The sequence below is a fragment of the Pyrgilauda ruficollis genome, unplaced genomic scaffold (assembly GCF_017590135.1).
Source record: "Pyrgilauda ruficollis isolate IOZ18807 unplaced genomic scaffold, ASM1759013v1 scaffold11, whole genome shotgun sequence".
Lineage (NCBI taxonomy): Eukaryota > Metazoa > Chordata > Aves > Passeriformes > Passeridae > Pyrgilauda > Pyrgilauda ruficollis.
This window is the reverse complement of record NW_024509210.1, coordinates 5,756,828-5,780,393: the sequence shown is the minus strand read 5'-3', so window position 1 is coordinate 5,780,393 and position 23,566 is coordinate 5,756,828. Positions and strand designations below refer to the sequence as shown.

Below are 23,566 nucleotides of genomic sequence, written 5' to 3'. Positions count from 1 at the left end.
TGAGAAAAGATTTGTCTTGGTAAACTGGCACAGATGCCACAGATGAACCAGGATGGGCACCGACAGTTCTCATAAGTTTAAGACTTCATTAGTACCCAAGTGAGGAAGAGTCACAGAAAACAAGGTTCTGAGTATTCTCTGCTGCTCCTACTCCGCCTGTCATTTCAGGGAGCTCTTGTCAACTTTTGCACCACTCCTTTGTTATTTCAAACAGTAATCCTCTTTTCCCCTCAATGGGTCAATTAGACTTTTAATTATATATTCACAGCAGGTATGTTTTTCAATTCCTTGCTGATTTCTTTCCTGGAATGATTTTCTTACTTGAATTTGCAAAAACTCAGATAAAAAGACACCCAGTCTTTTGGGGCTCTGGCATTTTTTTGACCCAAATCACTAACAGAGACCTACTTATTTTTCTTGCCCAAACCTGAGAGCATAGCCACAGCAAAGCCACAGCAAACAGGTGGATTTCAGCTGTTCTCAGTCAGATAGATTAACTTTTGTGTGGAGTGTTAGTGAAAGGAAGGAAGAAGCTCTGTGGAATCCACCAGGCAGCTTGTCACAGCTCAAGAGAAGATGTACCCAGGCTTCAGCAACAAATACCTTCCCTATGCCCTCCCAGCTTGTTTCCACTGCTGGATTTTCAGTGCAAGGGTCCTGCAGGTGCTGGCTGGGATAGGGAATACCAGGAAAGGGATACCAGGAATTTAGGAAAGCATTTAAAACCCAATCATGCTTACATCAAGCATTAAACACGCACCACATTAGAGCAATATTTTATATACTCCTAATCAGTTCAGGTAAATATTGCTCTCTCATTCTGTTCTAATACCTACCTAGATTTCCCCAGCTCCAACTATTATTCTTCCAAGTAGAAATCTCTGTTCAGCATTTTGGACTCAATATGGGTGTCTGATCTGTGTCACTACTTGTTTTACCTCCTGCTCAAAGCATTAGGCAGCATGAATTCCTGAGTAAAACCCACTCTGCTGACAGCACGGCAGCATGACTCCTTATCTAATGTAATCTTATCTTTAGCATTAATATAATTATCCTGATTCCAAACTGAAAAAAAGGAAAGTGAGCAAATTACTCTTGGCCAAATTGGCATGGCATGATCATTACAATGCAGCCCAGAGCAGAGGGAAGAGGGACATTTGCATAGTATTCATTCCATATGACGGTACCAATAATCGGTGCATCAGGTAGCAGCTGAGTTACAAAATCACAGCAGAAAATTAATGGAATATATTGCATAATATTTATCCACTCTGTGAGTTAACATTACTTTTTAGAAGACAATAGTAAGCCTTTTGAACTGATGTTAGACATTAATTAGTGCTTAAAAATGAGGATTTGAAAGGGTGGGAAGTTAGTTTGGACTTTTGCTCCTTTCAGCTCTCAGGATCTGCTGAGACTGCAGGTAGAAATCCTGGTTAATGCCAGCTGGGGCAGGTACCACAGCACAGGAGGAGCCACACTCCAAGGTGCCCCCGGAATTTCAGCCTATTCCAAAAGTTACTCCACCTGGTAATGCCAGGGTGCATCACTGACACTGGCCAGGACCAGAAGTACAAAAATGTCAGCAGCCCCAGCAGCACTGTCTGCTCACCTCTGACACGTAACATGTTTGACTCCCTTCTCTGTGTCTGAGTCCTTGGGCTTTTTCTCCACATTCTGCACCTTCACAGCCTGTTCCTTGTGATGAGCAGTTATTTGTGTTTGGGGAAAAGAAACCCAAAACTGATTCCTTAAGTGCTAGGAGTTCTTCACAATCCATGGCCCTGGAAATAGTTGGCAACTACAAATACACAGCCCAAACAGCTGTGAGCTAGATCTAAAGCAGCACGGGGAAATTAGAAATCGTTCTGGTTTCCTTTCCTTTCACACATCTTCAGTGGCAGCTTTGAGCACCCTCTCATATATCAGTGACATGAACCCTTCTGCTCTATTACCCGATGAAGGTCAGAAGTAATTAATCAGAGCTACAGCTTATGTTTTACACATGAAAATGAGCAAGTGAGGTTAATTAAAAAGTGTTGAAATTTATATGGGTTTTCTTAAATTTTAATTTTACCAGGGTTGGGATTTATAGATAGGTATGGTGTCCATTAGCAAGGCAAATGCAATGATGTGTCAGGGCTAAAAAGTTCTACACAGATCACTCCAGAAGTTTACAAAGTGTGCAGTGTTCAACATTCATGGCTGCTAAAGGAGACTGATATTAGTCAGGGAGGGATGTGATGTTTATGTCAAGAAACAGAACTGTTTTAAGAAATGCAATGGTTTGCTCATAGATAATTATTGTAAGTCATATGTCAGTAATTTAGGAGATCAAACTAAAGTTGATCTTGTTATTTCAAACAGCAATCCTTTTTTCCCCTCAATGGGTCAATTAGACTTTTAATTATATATTCACAGCAGGTGAATAAGAAACTAAAGTTTTCCCAATTAAGCTAAATTAGCTGTTTGGTTCAAATATTGACATACAGTACCGGGAGAAAAGTAGGTTTAACTGATTCTTCCTTTACACAGGTGGTAACATCCTCCAGGACTTATCCATAGCTCTGCTTCAAAGCATGAGATCAACATAAAGCCAATGCAAATGGAGTCCTTTACCTTCTACTTTTTCAATCTTGAGGTAACATCCAGGTGAAGTGTCATGTTTCTACTATCATCTGGAGCACCTAAAACCATCCTTAAATACTGGGAGTGCTATGGAGTCTCACAATATCCTGCAGATTCAGGACGAGAAAAGACAACAAAAAAATTGTCTGGTCTTTAACTTAGGCTAGGAAGATGAGAAAGGCTTGACTGCCACCTTAAAATCTGGCATGGAACTGGGGAAATAAATAACTGGTCCTATCCCAGGAGTGACTGGCTGGGAAAGCAGAGGTTGTGAGCTGGGATGTACAGTCTACAGAAGAGCTGTGTATATTTTCTAGGCACGCTGAGAGCAAGGAATGCTGTGGCTCTGCCCTTGTGGCACACAGTTGTGCTGCCCACCCACATGGGCTTAGTGGAAGGGGAAGGGTGGAGAAGCAGAGCTGCCTTGCATGTGGGGATCCTCACAAAAAAGCAGTGCCAAAGGTTGACAGAGAAAGTCTGTGCTGTTTCAAACTCGTGTGGGCAGGGGTTTGTCTGATATTCAGAAAGTGCAGTTTTGATTTGAGCTTTGTCTGCTCTGCTATTAACAGTATGGAGTATCTTCTTGTGATTTGGTAGGGTTTCAGTGCATTTATGAAACAGTTAAAGTGAGTTTCAATGTGTCAAAGAGGTGAGAATGTGATTTTGTAGAGAACAGTATTATAAAAACAGCCCTTCAGTTTTTAATTGGGTACTCTGTGAATTCAGTTTTAGGACATGCATTATGCAGACACAAAAATAGGACTTTCAAATGAAGTGGGATTTTAAGTGTATTATTACCTGATTTGCATTTAAATTAGTGGAATGCTGTTTGGGATATTCTGTAGAGAGCCACTGCTTCCTCTCCTTCATCCCAGACAAACATCTTTGAAAAATCAGGCCCTGCATGCCCTTCAGCCCTTGGCTAGGACGTAACTGGGGGGAGCTCACAAAGGCTGTGAGCTCTATCAGAACAAATCACTCAATAAAGCTCAACTGCAGTTTTACATGGAAAGGAAGTTTTGCTGGTACAAGGGGAAAAAATAGTTTTCAGCACTTTGTTGGTCACTGGTATGGTGAGGTTGATGCAACACTTGGCAGCAGCTGTTCCTGGCTGGTTGGATCCCCTCAGAGGTCAGAGTGCAAGTGCCCACAGTCCTCACTGGGGACAGACAGTGGCCACACTGTGCCTGGCACTGGGTGCTGTCTCATCACAGTGGGATTAAGTTAACATCTCGTGTGACAGTGGTATCACATGTACAAAGTCCACTTCAATAATTCACAGGGTGAGATGAGTAAAAGAAATTCTTGATTGCACAAGATCTGTCAGCAAAAAATAGTTTTGCTGGTGTTTGCTTCCCTCAGCACTTACCTGGGGCAGGGGGTGCCAGCACTTCCATAGTGAAAGTACCTTCTCCTCTGGGATGTTTCTGACACACCTCCTCCATCATTCCACTTTTCACTTCCATCACCTCTCATTACACTTGTCTGAATTCTCATTGAAAGCACAGACTTCCTTTCAATGAACTAAACAGATGTACAACAAAGTTTGGTTGAATAATTAATAGAAAATATTTTGTCTCTTTAATCAAAGACCCTTCTACTTCAAAAGAAACAAGTCCTCACCTTTCTTACCTCTGACAAATGTGGCTCAGACCTCTGGCTTCTGCTCCCCACAGCTGGGTGACAGCCAGTCTGGGGAAGGGACAGGGAGGAAATAGAGGCTCACTGAGCCATTGCATGGGCACAGCACTGCCCTGTTCCCACTCACTGGCACAGGGCACTCATGTGGGAGGAAACTGCATGCCCTGGAGTCTGTCTCCAAGACTTGGGACTGCCTTGAGCCCTGAGCAGTGCTGTCCCACGTGAGAAGCAGGCAAGTGCAGAGGCACATCTGTAGGAAACATTTGGACACTTCTAGTGCCCAAATGTTAGCCAGTAGTCAAGCAGTGTTTTCAGTCCCACAGTTCCAGATACAGCTGTGTAAATACTGGTAAAACACTTTCCCTTCCACGGGGAAGGAAACACAGAGAGCTGCATGCTGCTCTCCCAAGCAACCACGTAGCCCAGTGTGGCAGAGATGTGGCACAGCATTCTTAGCTCAGTAATTACCATTCTCTCCTGGTTTAAGCCCTTGGAACCAGGGGGGAACTCTGCTTGAGAGATGGGCATTTGGTGAGCAGCTTACTGATCCTTTGAGCCTACTCCTGCCTCCCATGCATGCCCTATGTAGTGAAGGCATTCACCTCCGAATTTTTGCAAAACACTTTTTTTGAAACACAATTTTGTTTGTATCCCCATTAAGCGAAGCTTTTGAGCAAAAGGTTTTTCTGTCTCTCTCTAGCGAGCACTGAGAATAGACTCCAGCCTCCTGCTGCTGGGCATGAGTATCTCTTTATGTCCTCTTACCTTGGCCTCAATTTTAGTTACTCTGTTTAATTGGCAGATACTTGTAGGACATCAGAAGAGAGTATGCACATATCAGATACATCTTCCTTTGAAGGTCCTTTTACCTCTGCTAGGGCTCTTTTGTTCCCTTTCTATATTGAGATCAAAGACCCACTGGGATGAAAATCCTGTTGTCTCTGCAAGGCAATGCTTTACACATACTGTTATGCCTGAGAGAGGCTGCCAGCACACTTGCTAGATGCTTCCATGCCACAGCAAGTCTCTTCTGTAATACCTTCCATAGTCATCATCATTTAGCAGCTTAATGAAGGTTATTGGTCTGATTTTGAAGCAATTTAAATCTCAATAGTTTACACTGGCTTCTCCTGGATTCGTGGGTGCTCTTCCTGTAGGTAAATAAAAGAACCCATTTTTATATCCATACCTTCTGATGTGCTTTAAACTTAGCCCATTATTCACAGCAACATTTTCCTGCTCTCTACCCTGGTGAATATAGAGGGTCTCTGCTGCCCTCACTCAGCAGCTGATCTGCAGCCTGACCGAGTGCTGTAACCGATACCAGCTCCGTGTTCGTGGTCACCAGGAGATTCTCCTTTGGCACCTGCCCTGGCACTCACACATTTCACAGCAACCCTGCCCGTCCCTGCCAGCAGCAGTGCAGTTCTGACCAGGTCACTTGGTGCCCAGCACATTTCTTTAATTACCTTCTGGCAGCTTGTTACATCCTGATGTCAGGACAGCTTTCTGGGGCAGACAGAATAAACTGAGCTCAACATCACTTTCACATTCCTTTAAAAAGCCTCCTTTCATCCAATATCACCCCCACATTCTCTCTTAAACATGGCAAGTATTTAAAAAGTGAAATATTTGTTTTTCAGCCTGAGAGACAGAAAGCCAGCCTACCTACAGTACTATTTTCAGAAATACCATTTTTCATGATTCTTAATTTCTTACAACATGATTTAAGGCCCTTACAGTTTTGAGTATTTTAATACTGCATTTTTACAGAAAAAAAAATGCATCAGTCTGGAAGGATCCACATCTAAAATGTGCAAACAAAACTGACAAGATAAAAAACTTGTTCAAACACTTTTTATTAGTTAAAAAAAAAAAAATCCACAATGCCTAGAGATCCCAAGTGCCAGTGCATATGGATGCAAGACACAGATTCGTGAGTCCAACCAAAATATACAAAGCAACTGGAAGGCCAGGAGGGAGGATGGGAAAGACACACAGCCCAGTACACACCTGCACGTCACTTACAATTAGAGGAGTCTGGCTTACATATATTGTACAACTGGTTTATGAGGCAAGTGCAAGACTACAGAGCTGAATGTAGTTAGTCTATGGACAGTGGGATTTTCCTGTTGTAGTGTCAGCTAATACTTCCATGTATGCTCTTGGAATGGTCTCTTTTGAGCAAGAATTCCCTAACTTGATGGATCACCTTCAATTTCACCCTGTAAGAGAAGACAAGTAAGAAAACAGGTAAATATTCCAGCTTCAGAAAGGCTGAAAACTGTGGGCATTGGGTGCATGCAGTACTTGTGGAAGGGACAGACAAAGGCCTTAACACTGAAATTGTAAAGGTAATACCACATGAGAAGCGTTTACCCCTATTGTCCATGTTGGACAAAAAGTCATCCTTGTTCAAGAGCTGAAATTGGCCCAGAGACAAATTTTTGACCAGGGCTTCAAAAGAACATTGCAGGTAGAACAGTTAAAAAATTAAATAAACTAATTTAAATATAGAAAAATCTATTGTTATCTAAATCTCTTCTAAAGCAGGGCTGCAAACAGGAAAAAGCTATTCCATGTGATGACAGAACCACAGGACAGCATTAACTTTAATATGTGCATTTACACCCCAAAATCAACCCAAATCAGGCAGCAGCTTGCAATCTGCCCATCTGGCACTCATGGAAAACTCCTAAGCTAAGGAAGTGGCGAAAATGAGAACAGATGAGCTCAGGTTTTTGTCCAACAACTCAGGAAAGTGGGAACAGTGATAGGCTCCTTGCATGGCAGTTCTAAACCACAAGTGGCAAGGGGGAGGTTCTGCCAGGGGGAAACCAGGAACCCAGAAAGAGGCCAGGTGTGGCACAGAGAGCCCGGGCAGCAGGGCTGTGGCACCACTCACCTCTCCTGCAGGGCTTGCCGGGGCCCCCTCTCCCTCCAGCCTGGGCTGCTCGGGCGGCTGCGGCGCTGCCAGGTCCTCCTGCCAAGTCACAAGCAAGATGTTTGTCCTTGCTGCCACATGCAGAGTCATCACCCTAATCTTAGACAGGCTGAGCGAGATGGGGGTGAGCATTACACAAGCAAAATAGCAGCTTTAATAGATGGCAGATACTGCTTGAAATCCATTTTTGTTGTGCAGCTGGTTAGAGTAGATATCTATGAAAAAGCCAACTCAATTTCTTACAGCCTGGTTTAGGGTCTTTTTCATACAGAAAATCAGCTCTTTCTCTGTCATTGAGACCAGAGTTTTGTCTCCATCAATATGAAGAAATTTGGGAGGAACAAATAAATTTATGTATAGCAAGGCTATACCCAGCCTTTACCCACATTATCTTATCCTAAGCACTTCATGCACTAAAAGTCTGTACTGTGGTGCTGTTAATGTGATGCTTCAGAAAAAATATCCTTATCAAAGGATAAGCCTTTCTTTTTGTTTGAGTCCAAGCATTTAATTAAGTATTTTGGGCTCTTCTAGCTACTTGCCTACCTCTTTCAGCTATCTTCCTATTCAAGAAAAAGAGAAAAGTCTGCATTACCAGGTAATTATGTTAAACACAATTTGGCTGCATGGGAAGAGAAGACAGGATCAAGATTTGCACAGGGGATGGACAGAAAGCAACAATGCACCTGGGTGGAACCAGTCAGTGAGAGTGAGGGGAAGCAGAAATAGCAGGACCTCTGTAATTTTAGTTGAGTTCACCAGAAAACTCAACTAAAATTACAAATCTCCTTTCTCTGCTCCCTTCGAGCACACATGCCCAGTAGCTCCCCTGTATGACTCTCTTCCCACATGAAGTCAGGCCCACCACAGAGGGAACCAGAGACACATATATTATGGAAAAGTCAATTTTGCATGGAAGGCAAAGTTATGAATTTCAACATTTTGGAAACACAAGGCCACCTCTTTGCTTGGTGCTGCTGCTGATGCAATGCAAACCAATGTCTTGGCCAAACCTACTGTAAACAAAACTTTACGCTCCATGTGTTTAGGGGACTCTACTTTTCCTTTTCACACATGTCCTTACTTTCCTATCCAGTCACAACTTTCTCATCAGTAGGATTACATCCCTGCCACGCCTGCTGCTTTTTGGATTGAATTTGGGAAACAAAGGTGATGTGAAGTAAAAAGGAAAAATAGATGGAGCTTCATAGATACAAGGTAGAGCACATGAAAATTTAATCTGGAAATTGAACTTCAGATCCATGTGTGGCAGCAAGGGGAGCCAGGAGGTGGAAGCACTGCAACCTGCTCATCCTACCTATGGGCTTCCTGTTGTCCATGCAAGCTACAGTAAAATCAATCCACTGAAGACAGAAAATAGCCAAAGTATGAGCTGCAGCCCTGTACTGATGTCTGTCACAGCTGCAGGCATTCCTTCATCTCCCTGCTGAGACCAGAGCTGATCAGTCTGTTTATGAGAGCACCATGTGCTGCTGGTGTCTCCAGATGAGAAGCACAGTGTGACCATCTTCTCCTAAGGAACATGCTCTTAACTTGCATTGCATTGTTGGCTGAAATGATTCTTGCTGGTACCAGCCTGAGCTATTTTAAGCAAGCCCAGGTAATCAAATGACATCAAACTGCACATCATGGAAGCCAGTTTCTCCTGCAGGGAGACCTGCAGCTCTTTAGGAGAGGCCTGCTCTGATGGAGCCACTCGGTCACAGTCTTTCTGAAATGAGTCAGCTCTCTTGCTGCCAGCAAACAGCTCACTACTCTGAATTTATGGACACTTATCCAGCCTCAGGATCCAGCCTGCAGCTTTAAAGCACATTTGCATTTACATTACACTTTGCATATCTACACCTTATAACTCTACAGTGCACATTAGGCCAAAGCAGGTAAATGGCCTCAAATTATATTTTGAAGCTTTACAAACAGATTTTTGACTATTAGGTGGAAAGGAAAGCAACTTCCAAAGGAAGCCACTGACAATAGCTGCAACAGCAGGTATTTCATAGTGTTTTGCAGGTGGAGCTACCAACTGCTGTGTGAAATCATGAAGGTCAATCAAAGGCAACTGCCTAAAGTGCTGAGCTGCATTGGGAAAACTGGGGAACAGCTCACAGTAACACAAGGACCAGTGCAGTGCACTCCATCTTTCCACAGGGTATGACCACCTATTATTCCTGTGGGCAGGGAGCTGTGCTCTGGTAGATGTGGAAAGAGTCCTGGAAGAGGGACACCTTTCTCAGGACCACCCTTGGGACACTGTATCCAAGAGCAAGGGGTGGGCTGGAGAGTCCCTGTTCAGCTATTGTGCTGCTTGCTGGATCCCTTAGATTGTGCTGTCTGCCAAGACTGCTCCAGAAGGCTAAAAATCAACTATCTATTTTTAGAAAGGGAAGCAACTGAGTTTCTGGAGGGTGTTTCTATGCTATGTTGGAGGAACCAGCACAATAGCAGGATGAAGAGGTGTCAGGCTGTGTTAGGGATGGCGCTTCACAGCCTTTTTCTCACGCGCTTCCACCCTGCCTGGAACAGGGAGCAGGAGATGAGGAAGGGCTGCATTCTTCAGCTGGGTGTTACCTGGCTGGGGATTTCAGGCACTGCTCAGGAAGACAATATCCAGAGAAGGACCATGTGGTGTAGGGGTCTCCACTTTGGACAAAGAGCCAGAAATTCCTGGGCACCAGCTTCAGCTACAACACTGACTCACAGAACAATGCTGGGCAAGAAAGAAGGGGTGAAAATCCAACTTCCTTGGGGGGCAGAAAGAGTTTTGCCATTCCTGTCCATGCTCATCTCCTCATTAAAAGGGATAACATTTTCTAAGCTAAAGGCATGTTGAAACCATGAAACAATTAGTAACGCTCCTCCTGCTCTTAAAGGGAGAGCCAAATATTTCCCCTCAGAATTTATGTACTTTCTTAGAAAAAGTATTTTAAATGAAAATAAAATTAAACATTTAGTTCGCTAGGGGCTATTTTCTTCTGGTTTTGGGTGGGCACTTGAATATTTTTTTGCTAATGAAGAAAGAAAAGTGAAATACTTGAACATAATAGTTAAGTGAAACACAAGACCTCAGAATTCCTTCCAAGAATAGTACACAAGTTTTTAAATATTTTGTGTGTTTAAAAATATATTTTATGTAGAATATATACACCCCAGGAGATCTCTATATATAAAATACAATATTTTGCTAAGGTTATGAAACAGAGGTACATGTTCAGCTACACTAATTAAAAACTCAACAAATTAAGTCCTGCAATTTTAAAAAATATTGCTGTGTAATGGTAAGGGATCTTAAATAGACTGTACTATAGGCTTCTGGGTTCAGATATTTTAATAAGTTGTTTTAGAAACTGCTTTTGAAAGCCCAGAAATACTGGAAGAAATTAATTACAATTTAATTATTCAGATTTCTCATTTTCACAGGTTTTATGAAATTCTCTTTTTCAGCTCTTCAGCAATTGACTTGTCCACTGTCTGAGTTTATATATGAAGTAGAATTTATATTTTTTGTCTATATTATCTTGTAGGTCAGTGGGAGTTTTGTTGCTGTCCCCAGATATTCAGACATAAACAATCTTACTAAGATTATCATCCTTATATAACAGAGAAAGCAGTCCAGATATTGGATGCTGGAATATACTTATCAACAAATTCAGTGGCAACCAAGATTTCATTTTCATAATCCTCATTATTATTATTATTACTATTATTTCAAGGCTGAAAAGCCAGAGAGGTTTACTGGCAGCCTAATGTACTACAAATTCAAGGGCCTTCAAAGGGACATCAATTGCATAAGGTGGAGAGGTTCAGCCTCCTGTAGTGCTCTTGACCTTGGGTGCTGGAGCAAACACGATGCTGTCTGGCAGCATCCCCAAACCACTCCCTAGGAAAGCCTCAGGCAGCCTGGCAGGTCCTGTGGACGAGCTGTCCTGGACAGGTTTCAGGCTGAGTGCTCAGAGTGATGCCAACAGCTCTGACTAAGGGGTCAACCCATGATTAAAGTGAGTGGACCCACCAACAGGACAGACAGAGGGGAATGCAGGATTCCTGTCTTACCCTACAAATCCAGGTAGTCTTTTGTGATGGCTTTGTTTTTACCCAGCTCACAGCCAGACTCTCTGAGAGTCTCCTGGGACTGCTTATAAAAATGATACATATTTAATGCGTATCCTATGGGATTGCAGGGGTACAGCCTTGAGCCATGGAGCACATCCATGGTCTTGTAGGCTTTAAGGCTTCACCAGTGCCACTAACTCGGCTATTTTGCATGGGAAAATGTCTGCCTGAATGCACTAATGTGACTGAGAGGGGAAAACAGAAAAAGTGCCTGTAGGCAGAGTGCCCCACTCCATGCTGCTTGTGCAGTCTCCCGTGCTCCATGACATGTGGAAGGATGCCACTGGGATGCATCACTGCATCAACTAAATACAGGAAAGCTTGAATACAAAGGGGAACAAGTTTCAGCTATTTATTCTACCTAATTGTTGGGTGGTTTGGCTTTGATTTCCCTGCTCCTCCTGCTTAGCAGCTCTGCCTTTGGTGGCTTCTCAGATGCCCTTGGTTGCTCTCTCATGGTGGCACTTGCCCAGCCCAATCTAACTTGGACAGGAAGGTCACTCAGTTTCTGCTTCTAATTCCTGCCGTGCAACAGACTGTCTCTGCATCGGAGGCATTGCAGGGTGTAAGTGAAGGGAATTAAGGCCATGAACAGCAGCCTTTCCCATTCAAGATGTGCAGTTGTTATGAAAGAGGTGAGCCATGGCGTGGGTGCGGCCCACGTGCGCCAGATCAGGTGCACAGAAAGGCTGTGGTGCAGAGAACGCGCCCAGCGGTTGCACATAACTGACAAATGCTCATTTAATTAATCAGTTGAAGGAAAAAAACAGATCAGACCCAATTCAAAGTGACAGAGTCATGAACTGAAAACTAAATCATAAAAACTGACAGGACAAATGGATCTAAAGGGAAGATTTAGGTGGCAGGTGTAGGGAAGCATCAGTTATTGGGGAAATTGTTCCAAACCCTGAGGGACATTTTGAGAGTGTGTGTACATGGGCTTGTTCCCAGACACGTGGTGTCTGCATTGCAGCAAGCTCTGTGCTGTGTCATACAGACGAAGCATTTATCCTCTTCTAAGACAGGGATATTTAGTGGGTGGTTATCTCACTGGAATCTCTTAATGTCCATCCCAGGGATGGGGATGGGTGCAAAGTCACAGACAGGACACACTACTGACTGGTTTAATTCCTTTTTGTATCAGAAAAATTGTGGAGGGTTTATAATCTCTTAATTTACAGATTTTTTAGTTGATACTTAAAAGCTCCCCCATAGGAGTCAATTCTTTCTTGTACTCAGCAGGACCAGGTCAGTGCCAAAGCCCTGTCAGGCAGTGCCAGTACAACTCAAGGCTGTTCTCATCTGGTGCTTGGCACCCCTCCCATAGGTGTAGGGTTACTTCAGCCCCATTTCCTTCTGCATGGCTCTGAGTGCTCCCCCCAAGGACAGTGAGGAACAGCAGGCTGCCAGGGTATCCACATTTCAGTGCCTGCTGTGATGCAACAAAGGGCTGAATTCTTTCCCATGGCCAAAGTCACCATCTGATACACCTGCACCCCACGGCTATCCTGAGCAAAACTTACCCCAAAACCCTCAGAGTAGCCCTCTCTTTCCTAACGTGTGCCTGCCACTGATCCCAGCTGTCAAATGCACAGACTAAATGTCAACGAGCTCTCCATAATTGATATTCATACTGGCAATGGCCAGCTGGGAACATGCCTTCTAGGCCACTGGAGTCCCCAGCCCCGAGTCACCCCGAGCACTGCTCAGTGCCATGCATTCACAGATCCCTGGCACTTTGAACAGCCCTTCTATAGCAGGGAACTACACTGGAGAGAGTTGAAAACCCAAATAAGATGTTGGCAAGTGCTCTGTGCAATTAGAAAGAGGGAGGATAGTATGGAGCACAAACAAGTCTCAGGACTGGATGCTCTCTCAAACTTCTGGGGCTGAAATGCTTGTGATTATTGCAGGACTGCAGGATTATAACAGTGGATATTCACTGTTAAACATTTAAAAGCTATACATTATTACTCTTAGTGTATCTCCAGTGGGTCTCCCTCATGCATTGCAGAGCCTGGTGCTGCTATTGGCAGACTCTGGATGTATTTCCATTAGCAAATTGTGTAACATGATAGGAGCAGTTCTGGAGAAAAAACAGCCAGTGCTGAGAGCCCGGCACAAGTCTTTATACTCCTTTCAGGGCCCTCCCTCTGGAGCAGCTTTGGCTCCATGGCAATTATCCATTAGCAGTGGATGAGGCATGCACTCAATGTGCATGTGGAGCCCAATCTTCAGTGTCTAGCTGGATCTAAAAGGTGTCTAGCTACATGCTAAAGTATGGTGAGTATGAATAAAAGATTTGCACTCCCAAGCTGAACTAATCCAGCAGAACAGATGAACCCTCTTTCACAGAAGCAAATGTTTATCCTGATTTTTTTTTTCTCCTGTGATTTTTCTTGTTTTTCTCCTCCTGTTTTCAGTCTGCTGCCTCAGCACGTCTGCTATATGGCATGACGCTGTATCCAAAGCAGTTTCCTGGCTCCATTTAGTCTGCCCTTTGGCATGTGACACATCCTAATGCATTATTTCTTAATCAATCTCCATTTTAAGTCTAAGCAATTGGGCATCAATGGAAGACATGAGAATGACAGTTCAGATCCTCTCTGGAAAACCTGCACTGGTTTAAGCTCTGAAATTAGCTGTAAGCTGTAGCTGTCAGTCTTTGAGGTGGGGTTCTCACTTAGGAGGAAAGGAGAAGAGGATTGCTGCTGCTCAGTCCCTGCTGGAGGGGAGACAGCTTGCTATCTGCAGCAAGGATTCCTACCATCAGCAAATTCCTCACTCTCCTGGGTCAATCACCCCATGGTCAGTCAAAAGGTAGGAAGGCCCCATGGAATTAGGAATTGCTGTTTGCACTCCTGCAGCCTAACTGCTGTTCTCTGTGGGAATAGAGATTAAACTTATCCCAAGGGTTTAGCAGGACTCCTGTATCTGCTCTTTTCACATGCTTTCAGGAGGACATTTTGCGTCACTTGTAGCTGCTGTTCTCCTCTTTTGTTATGCTATTCTCTCAGGATTTATATGCTGTGTAGAAGTTTTGTTTCACATCACAATGTGTTTATGTGCAGGTCAGGAAATTAATCAGCCGACTATCTGAACAATTAAAACGATTTTGGCCAGGCTGGCTTCGCTTTGATTCTGGGTTTGGGTTTGCTGTGACTCATAAAGCTCATGTGGCCATCAACAACACCAATCACACTCTCTGAAAGAGGGGAAAGAGAAGGGCTTACCAAAGAGCTGCCAAGTATTGGCCTCTGCTGCACAAATTAGTGCTGTTTGTTACCAAAGCATCTTCTCTAATGATCAACACTGCCTTCATCTAAGGAACTGTTCTGCTCCTTCAGACGCCCCTTAATCCCCTTGAAGCAGCCCCGTTGGTCAAATTAGGCTGGAGGACAGAAGATGCCTTGTCTGAATCTGGCTTAATCCGTACACAATTTGGGTCACACGGTCTTTTATCAATAAGCACTTGGTTGTTGTCAAACCAGCACGAAGCAGAGCAGCAGGGTCAGGCTTTCTGCTGGAACCAGGCTGTGCCTGGCTTGTTGCTGCCCTCTTCTGCCTCCGGAGCTGCCGTGGCCAGGGCAAGCCTGTGCATCCTGCCAGCACGGCACAGGGGTGAGGGCAAGTGCAGGCTCCCGTGCCTTCCCACTCTGCACATCCCTGAGCTCTGACTCAGCCCAGTTGCTCACTGCAGCCCACACACATTTATACTCAAGTCCCTGGGAAAAATGCTTTTCTACATTCGTAAGAAAATGGAGAGCCAGACTGTTGCCAGCAGTGCCCACTGATGGGACAAGAGACAATAGGCATCAAGTGATTAATGAGACCATCTGAACAGAAGAAAACAATTCTCTTTTTCCTGTGAGGGTGGTCAAACACTGGCACAGGTTGCCCAGGGATATTGTGGAGTCTACTTCCATGGAGATAGTCAAAACCCACTGGGACAGTCCTCTCTCATTGGCCCTAAGGGAGTTGGACTGGATGATCTCAAGGTGTCCCTTTCAAACTAAATTATTCTGTGACTATATTAGGCATTATATGATAATATTAAGCATTATACAAAAGCAGGTATTGTTGAAAACCTTTCATGAAATAAGTAAAGCCATAAACTGTAAATGTTTGCAGGTTAATCCAAAGGCTCTTCTGTCCTGCCCATCATAGAACAAACAAACACACCTTTTTTACAACTCCTGTAGTGGCCACGATGGTCTCTGCTCCTTCTACAGTCTTGTTTGCCACTGTGTTCACGCTGGCTACTACAGCTTCTCCCACCACGTTGGCCTGCTCTTTGGTCTTCTCAGCAACTGCATTTTCAACAAAAGCAGAGAAGTCAGCAAACTAGACACTGCCAGAAGGCTGCCAAATTCCCTGGGATGACAAATGATTGCATTGATGTAAAAGAAGAAACTAGCCCTGGTGCAGTCCTTGTTTGGATTTTTTAGATGAGATCACGTCTGAATTTAGATCGTATATGTGAGGATTTTTGTCTGGCACAAAATGCTGCTTAGAGAGCAGCACTGCAGCCTGTCAGTCTTTGTGGGCAGCCAGAGAATGAAAAATTCACTGTCAGATACTGAGAGACAGCAGTGTAAATAAGGTATTTTGCATTGCAGACTGTGCATGACCTCTTCCAGGTTACTTTCTGTTTGATTTAATACCCCTTGGCAGAAAACAGCAATAGTTATGAAATTCTCCAGGGAAAGGATCCATTAATCTTCCTTCAGGACGGTCCATATGGTTGCTCCTCCTTAGAGTTGGAGATACCCTAGAAGAGACCTTTAGGTCCCTGACTCTGCAACTGCCTGACAGGACTGTCCCAAAGACCACAGTTTTGGCCAGACAGGATCTGATGCAAGTAAATCCCCTCTGTGTGCTGGGCTGTGCACCTGACATTGTGAAATGTCTAAATAGCTGTGAATCATCCCAGTCTGCCAAGTAACCTGTGTTAGAATTTTCTGACCTACTCTACTGATTAAATATTTTCTCCCACCCATGTCCACTGCAAATGCCAGACCCCGAACCACCGCTCCTGGCAAGCAGCCTCTACTCATCAGTGGGAAGGTCAGGCAGATCAATGGTGTCCCACAGAGACCTCCCACTTGGCAGGGGTGATGGCCTTCCCAAGAGGTCAAACAATCACCACAGATTTCCACATCCCTCTCAGGCTGTGCTCTTACCTGAGGTCACACTTTGCACTACGCCCTCCTTGGTCTTGGTGCCTGTGAAAGGAAACACAGTCCATCAGTGCTGCCTGGAAATTACACCCTGATTTCTGGACACAGATGGTTTCCTGCTCTCAGGAAGTGCAGTGGGGAGCCAAGGTGCTGCTGGTACCTCCTGCTCAGACACAAACCATTGTAGAGTCAGAAAAGAGAGCAGCTTCCCTCCCCAGTAAAGCCAATGAGTATCTTTGTGTTGAGAGTTGGAGAGCTTCAACAGCAAATTCTCTGGAGATGCCTAGACCTGAAAAATCTTGGTTATAAAAAATTGTCCCTGCAATATTTCCAAAATGAGCAGTTGAGTGGTGGTAAATCAACTTTAAGCTAGTTGTAAAATGACTGTAAATAAAATCACCTGGTAACATCTCACCTACCTCACTCTCACAAGACAAGAAGTCACATCCATGACTTTCCCCTGCCTTTCAGCAGGATACTTGGCTGCAGTGGTCATTTAAAGTCTCATTCTATACCACTAATAAAGACTCTGGAGAAACCTGAGACTGAATTTACAGAACCACCACCTACCTCCTACATACCTACTTACTAGATTCACTTAGTTTGGTGCCTCAGCCTAGGCTGTAAGTGCCTGCTCACAGCAATGCACAGAAAGCAGATGGTTTTATCTCAAATTATGAAAATACACCACATTTATGCTTACATTGTAATTTATCTTGCTGTTCTCAATGCAGAAAAGCTAACAGGATGTGAAGGCATTCAGTTTGCAACACAAATAGCCCTGAGGAATAATTAATCTCTGTGATTTTCCTCCATGCTTCAAGTGACAAGCTATATATCCTTTGTACTTGATAGTGCTGCAGATAAGTTAAATCATATGGTAGATGGGCAGCCCCCATGGTAACTAGGTGCTTTACACATTGAAAAAATAAAGGATCAAATTTATTTCTTTTGGAAGTTAAACAAACACAAGAAAAAATTCCACTGGTCCCACTTTACTGTATATTGCAAATCATCTGCACCTATAGAGGTTCTCTTCAGGTTTCTCATACTGATACAACAAAAGGATTTCTATGGCCAACTATCAAAATGATAAAAATGGATAACAACCAGGCAGATTTTTGATTCCATGATAGTGGAGCATCCACGGGTGTGGTGGGAGAAACTAGTCACAAGCCACAGCTCATTCTCATTAATAGCCTGAGAAGCAAAACAGGTGCAGTGCCCTGATAACAACAGCCCAGCTCAGTTCTGTTTTGCCTGATACATGTTATGTATTATTGAATGTAATTCTCAATTGTTGATTTATTTTGGTGGTTGCAGTGTTTGCCTGGAGGAGAACAAAACCATTCTACTACAATATGCCCTCAACATTTCACTCCACCCTGCCAAACTGTCTTAAAGGTCAAGAAATGGAATCTGTGTACCTTTAACTTGTAATTGCTGTAAGCTACAGTTCCTAGTGATGCACATGATACATGTGCACTGCTGTGAACTGGATTTAATAATGGTGCCCATGACACACAAACATGTGCAGAAGCACAGCACTGAGCAGAGCAGGTCTCAAGCCACAAATGTGAGCCCCTGAATGGGCCAAACACACAAGGTTCAGTTCAGACACCATCCTGCTTCATTTTCCCTCCCAGTATCATTCCAAGAAAAGGCTGCCACAATGTCGATTTGACATACAAGGTTGTCTCATATCAGACTCAGATCCTCAAGCTTAGCCCTTTGCTGCTTTTTGGTCAAACAGCAGTTGATAGGTAAGTAAAGTACATAATTTGCTATACCAGCCTTTCATGCCTTTGCAGTTTTGCAGTAAACACACTTAGTGACACAAGAGCTGCAGTTTTGTATGCTTTTTGCCAGACTTTTAAGGTGACTATCTGTGCTCAGTTATTTTACGGGGAAGAGGAGTGAGCAGGTGCTATATTTGCGGGTGGAAAATAATTCCAGAAAGGAGGGATGCAGATAGGAGGAAAACATCCAAATCCATTTCATGAGAGAAGCAATGTCATTGGGAAGAGTCACTGCTGCAGCCTGGGGAGAGCTCGCCTCATCCTCCCAGCGCAGCCACACCCGATGACTCAGGCTCCATCCATTATGCACCGCATGAAACCCGACCTTCCGGCGCACACTCCTGCCAGCAGCCCGCATCTGTTGAATCAGAAAGCAATCACCTGATGCTCAATCTCATTTCACTCATTAGTCCTTGCCTGCAGCTTGTGTACCCAGAATTAAAAGTTCATGCATCCTGCCTTTTCTGAGTCATCCGCAAGTGCTTTGGGACCACCAGGGTGGGACCGAGGTGGTGGAGTGCTGTGCCCTGGGAGAAGGTCTAGAGTAGAGAGGGATGTTTTGATTCATAAAATCCTACAGGAATCACTCCGTTTAACCATAGCTTGGTGTGTTGGGGCTTTCTGCAACAGACAAGGTCGAAAACCATTCTGGAAAACTAGAAGTGTATTCTTTGTTGAGGCTTCCTGAACTATAGCATTAAACAGTACTAATGATTCAATACTCTGATGTGGCTTTGCATTAAATTCATAAATTAACTTCAGCATCACTTACGCCCCTATTCAAATCAAATTAATAAAGAGAGCCCACTGAACCATCTGCTGGATCCACACTACCCATGCAGGGACTTCCTGACACTCTGGCACACTCAGAGGCTGCTAGAATTTGGGGAGCAGATGGTGATTTCACCAAGAGGTGACCCATGATACAGGACTCCTCCCTCTCCTTTCATGCACTCTCTTCTCTACCCCACTGGTTCAGCGAGGCCGGTGGCAGGGCAGGGGCACTGCATTGCAGGCTTAGCACAGGAGGGAGGCATCTCCTGGCTGGCATGGGCTGTGGGAGCTGAACCTGTATGGATCAGAGGGGGAACGAGGTGGCCACAGTGTCCCAGTGATGCTGTTCGCTCCAGACAGATGCCTCTGAGTGAGCATTGTTTTCTTCTCCTGGGCAGCAGCAAGTGATTCACCAGACAGGGTGGTTGTGCCCAGACATTTGGAATCCTTCTCTGAGAGTCAGCAATGAGTTAACACAAAACTGAACAAAAGTCAGGGATCCACTTCATCCATCCTAGGCCCTGGGGATTTTGCTCTCTTTCCTGATGTTCTCAAAAGACCCTTGAGGTTCAATACAGTATAATTCTCTCCTAGCATCCAAGAAATTCAAGTCTTATCACCTAATGCTCTAGATGAAGCTGCTGGGATAGGGCTCTGCAAGGGAAGAAGGAAGGAAGGAACAGTTCAGGTCTCTGATTTACTGTTCGTATGGCACAGAGTGACAAAAGGCAGCATGAACAACATACTAATCATTCCGGTTTTAACCTCCACCTTCTCTGGCTATTAAAACAAAACACTCATTTTCTGAGCTAATCAGCATCTGGTCTTTACTTTTCCTGCCTGTGAAAGACTGAATTTTCCCTAAAGGGCTGAGCTTCCCAACAGGAACTGAATCAGTCCAAGGCAAAGCTCTGACCAGTGCATGACAGGGGAGGAACCAGCAGTATACCAACAAACCAAACCAATAAAAGGAGAAAGCACTTAATCCTCACCTTGATCCTTATTTGAGTTTTAGGCTCACAGAAAACTTTATTGAAAAGGTTAGAATCTCTTAAAGAGACCTCTCGGCTCAACCATGAAAACCAGGTCACAGTATGGAGCTGTACAACGTGACTGAAAAGAGATGTGAGAAATTATGTATAAAAACTCTAAATAACCTCAGCCCAACTCAGATCTGGAAGCAGGTGGAGCAGTAATGATGCCACAATGTGACACCCACATGTGACATTTCTTAGGCTGGTGTTTCACTTACTGTAGTTGGTTTAGTTATTTACAGGAATGCTGCTTACCTTTTTTTCTTGTGGGTCAGCTTCAAATTGAAATGTGAACTGTTACATCCATTCATTTCCAGCATATCAATAATTAAGTATTTAAAAAATCAAAATAAAAACATTACAAGGCCTGCTGCATACAAATTTTGTGTTTAATTTGTAATGTACAAATACATATCTGTAGCTATTGGCAATAGAGCAGTTTTAAATATAGTAGCTAAGTATAGCTGTAGATGTTGCAGTAGGATAGCAGGAAGAGCCTGCATGTAAACTTTCCTACAAAAAGAAACACTCCCAATCCAGCAAAAATAAAGAGCTGTGTGAAATGCAGTGATCAGCAGTGAGATAATCAGTCTTGGGAACCTAAGACTCTCGTTTGTATTATATGGAAAATCTGACCATCCAGCCATATAATTGCATGTGCTAGATAAGTGGAGATAGTGGGTTACAAGGGTGACCTTGAAAGGGGAGGTTTCAGCCCATTAACTGTGAAAGAGATCTCTAGGCAGGACATCAGGCACGCTGCTTTCCAGATCCTATTCTCTGGGCAAAAGGAATTTGGGCGTCTCTTGTAAAGCAAGATTAATGTGTGCATGGGCAACGAAAGAGGTCGGTGAACAGGAGAAGGATTTCAGGACAAACCCATTTGTTTGTGGGGAAACAGATGCATCCTGCAATCCCCTCACACTAACACTGCTGGCTCCTCTCAGGGACCTCCTCAGTGAGTCCCTCCCAGTGTGGAGGTGAGGCAGAGACCACAGTGCTCGTTTGCCTGGAGAGTGCCTGACTCACTCTGCAAACAATCACTGAACAGTCAAACAAACCTTACACCTGGGAATCTGCTCCTTAACATCATTCTGCCTTCCCTGAAGTCGTGGTTTCTATGTCTAACTTACAGTTGGGGAAACTGAGGCATGGGGAGGCTGTGGTACCCTAGGTTTACACAGCAACTCTGCAGAGCTCAGGATCTTATCCAGACTATCCTGCTAGTCACTCCGAAGCTTCAGCCACAATATAATTTTCCCAGACTTCCTCAGAGACAATCTATGCAGCTTTTCATGCTCAAAAGTAGATCAAAACTAGTTCTCTCTTACCTACATACATTACCCCTTCTTTGGTCTTCTCTGCAGCCTCTGTCACTCCCTGCTTGGTCTTTTCTGCAGCAGCCACCACACCTTCTTTAGCAATGGAGAAACCTTTCTTAAAGACATCCATTCTTGTTGCTTGTTAGGGTATTATCTGGGATGATCTGAATGAGGGAGCAAAAGCAGCAAAAAGCACCTCAAGGCTGGGACTGCGGGATGCAGCCTTACCCTCGGCAGATCTCAGCTTCTCTGGCAGGCTCTGCCTTTGCTCTTCCTCCTGTGCTGGATGAAGGCAGTGTGGCAGAGCTCAGAGCCCTCGCTGGCTCTTATTGATGAAGTGTGCTGCAGTGTAGCCAATGCCCGTGTACAGCTGATACTGAAATATTAATGATACGGATCTGCTGGGGAGGCTTTAATAAGGGAGGGGGAGAGGAGGACGATGACAGCAGTAGGTAAGGAGCTGTCTGGAGAATTTCCAGACAGAGAAAGCTTTTAAAATATGCTGCAATGCTCTCAGTGAAGGATGGTCTCAGTGAAGAGGGAGACTTTAGCAGAAGAGCTGAGTTCCTGAAAGGGCATCTTCCCGAGGCTGCAGCAGGAGCCAAACACCAGCTCTCCTGGGCCCCAGAGGGTGGAGAGCATGTAATGCTGACGGTGTTTGTAGCAAACAAACAGGGTCAAGGTTTCTTGGTCTGGCAGCTACCAGAACCAGCCTGCACAAAATGGTAACAAGAACATTATTTCTAGTAAAACCTGAGAAAAAGGGAACCAGCTACAGCTTGGTGCTCAGGTGAAGCAAGCTTGAGGTCCCACCTGCTATGTTTTGTCAAGTGTGAAGTCATTCCGTATAAATTGTGGGGTTTGCTCAGCTGTACATCCCATTACAATGGTTCATTTCTGAAAAATCAGATGCCTGTTGGGGGAAATCCTGTTTCCTATTTGTTTCTCTGAGTTGCTGTAGACAGAGCCCTGCTCTGCCGCCGCAGAGTGAGACAACATCTCACACCAAACACCATCCCTCACGTCAGAGCCGGTGCTGCAGAGCACAGCAGGGTGAGAACAGCCAGCACAGAACTGGCTGGGGAAATCTTACAGAGGATCCATCCAGCCTCAAGGCCTGGCTAAGAAAAAATACCAAAACATGATCATTAATCACAGTTGGATATCCTAATGTACTTGCAGTTAAACTCAAGTTAAAGTGTTTTCTGAAGTAGATCCTAAGTGGCCCAAATCAGCTATTGCCCCACCAACAAAATGAAGTTCAGTGCTAGCTGTGAAAGCAATTGCTGGTGCAGCAAGGTGATTTTTTATTTATTGTTTTCAATAGTGCCAGATGTGAAACTATGGAAGCCACATTGCATCAGCTTTTGAGCCCAAAGCATGACCTGCTTTGGCTGTTTTTCTGCACCAGGTAAACAGAATATGAAATTCAGAGGCTGAGCTGCATTTTGGAAAGATAGCACAGCACAATGTCATGAAGTGCAGTGGTCTGCAAGCCACTGCTGCCACAAGTTATCAGCCTGGAAGCGTCAGATGGGGAATGACAACACAGAAAAAAGTCTGAACAAAAAATGTTATATCTAGATGTACATGCAGACATGTACACAAACAGTTCTTACCGTAGAACTAAAAATAATTCTTCCATCTTTGGAAGTGTTTTTCTTACCACATACTGAAATTATTGAATAGCTGTTTATCTGGGAAATAACGTTACAGTTCTTAATCATTTTCTCACAAATAAGTCTCCTTACTTATAAATGAAGAACAAATTTCCATCTGAACATAAAGGAGCCAAATCTCTGTCAGGCTAATGAATTTATCAATTGTTCATTTTAAAAAGTGCAGGAATCAGAGGAAGGCCAGCACAGCGTACCAATTATTATAGGAGCTCACATAGTTCCAGAATGTTGCAGCAAGAAGTGGAAAAGGTTTTTCTTACCATCTGTCAAAATTCCCCCTAGGTGGTTGTTGCTATGGCTAGTCCTCCTTCCTGCTCCCAAGGTGCTCTCAGATTGAAGATATCTGCACCTTACTGTGCCATACAACAGTGGTTTAACCTCTCTGCTCCTGGAGCCAGTCACAAAACTGCCATTGATTTCACCAGGCACAGGCA

At 44.1% G+C, this 23,566-nt stretch overlaps 2 protein-coding genes across 5 annotated transcripts in view; one reads left to right on the top strand and one right to left on the bottom strand.

Moving 5' to 3' along the window:
- Positions 1-6,112: 6,112 nt before the first annotated feature.
- On the bottom strand, positions 6,113-21,789 carry SNCG (synuclein gamma). Its single transcript, XM_041473336.1, has 5 exons — positions 21,463-21,789; positions 16,528-16,569; positions 15,527-15,654; positions 7,175-7,252; positions 6,113-6,494 (listed from the first exon to the last, which is right to left on the bottom strand). Exons 1-5 carry the CDS (start codon positions 21,581-21,583, stop codon positions 6,465-6,467), a joined length of 399 nt encoding a protein of 132 aa, XP_041329270.1. The 5' UTR covers positions 21,584-21,789; the 3' UTR covers positions 6,113-6,464.
- Positions 11,196-23,566, top strand: part of MMRN2 (multimerin 2) — a 37,186-nt gene continuing 24,815 nt past the window's right edge. For 3 of the 4 annotated variants that reach the window (XM_041473309.1, XM_041473300.1, XM_041473284.1), the window contains exon 1: positions 11,205-11,297. The gene's annotated coding sequence lies outside the window, so the exon portion shown is untranslated. Of the gene's footprint in view, positions 11,298-23,566 lie in introns of all 4 variants that reach the window. The other variant, XM_041473292.1, reaches the window with a different exon arrangement.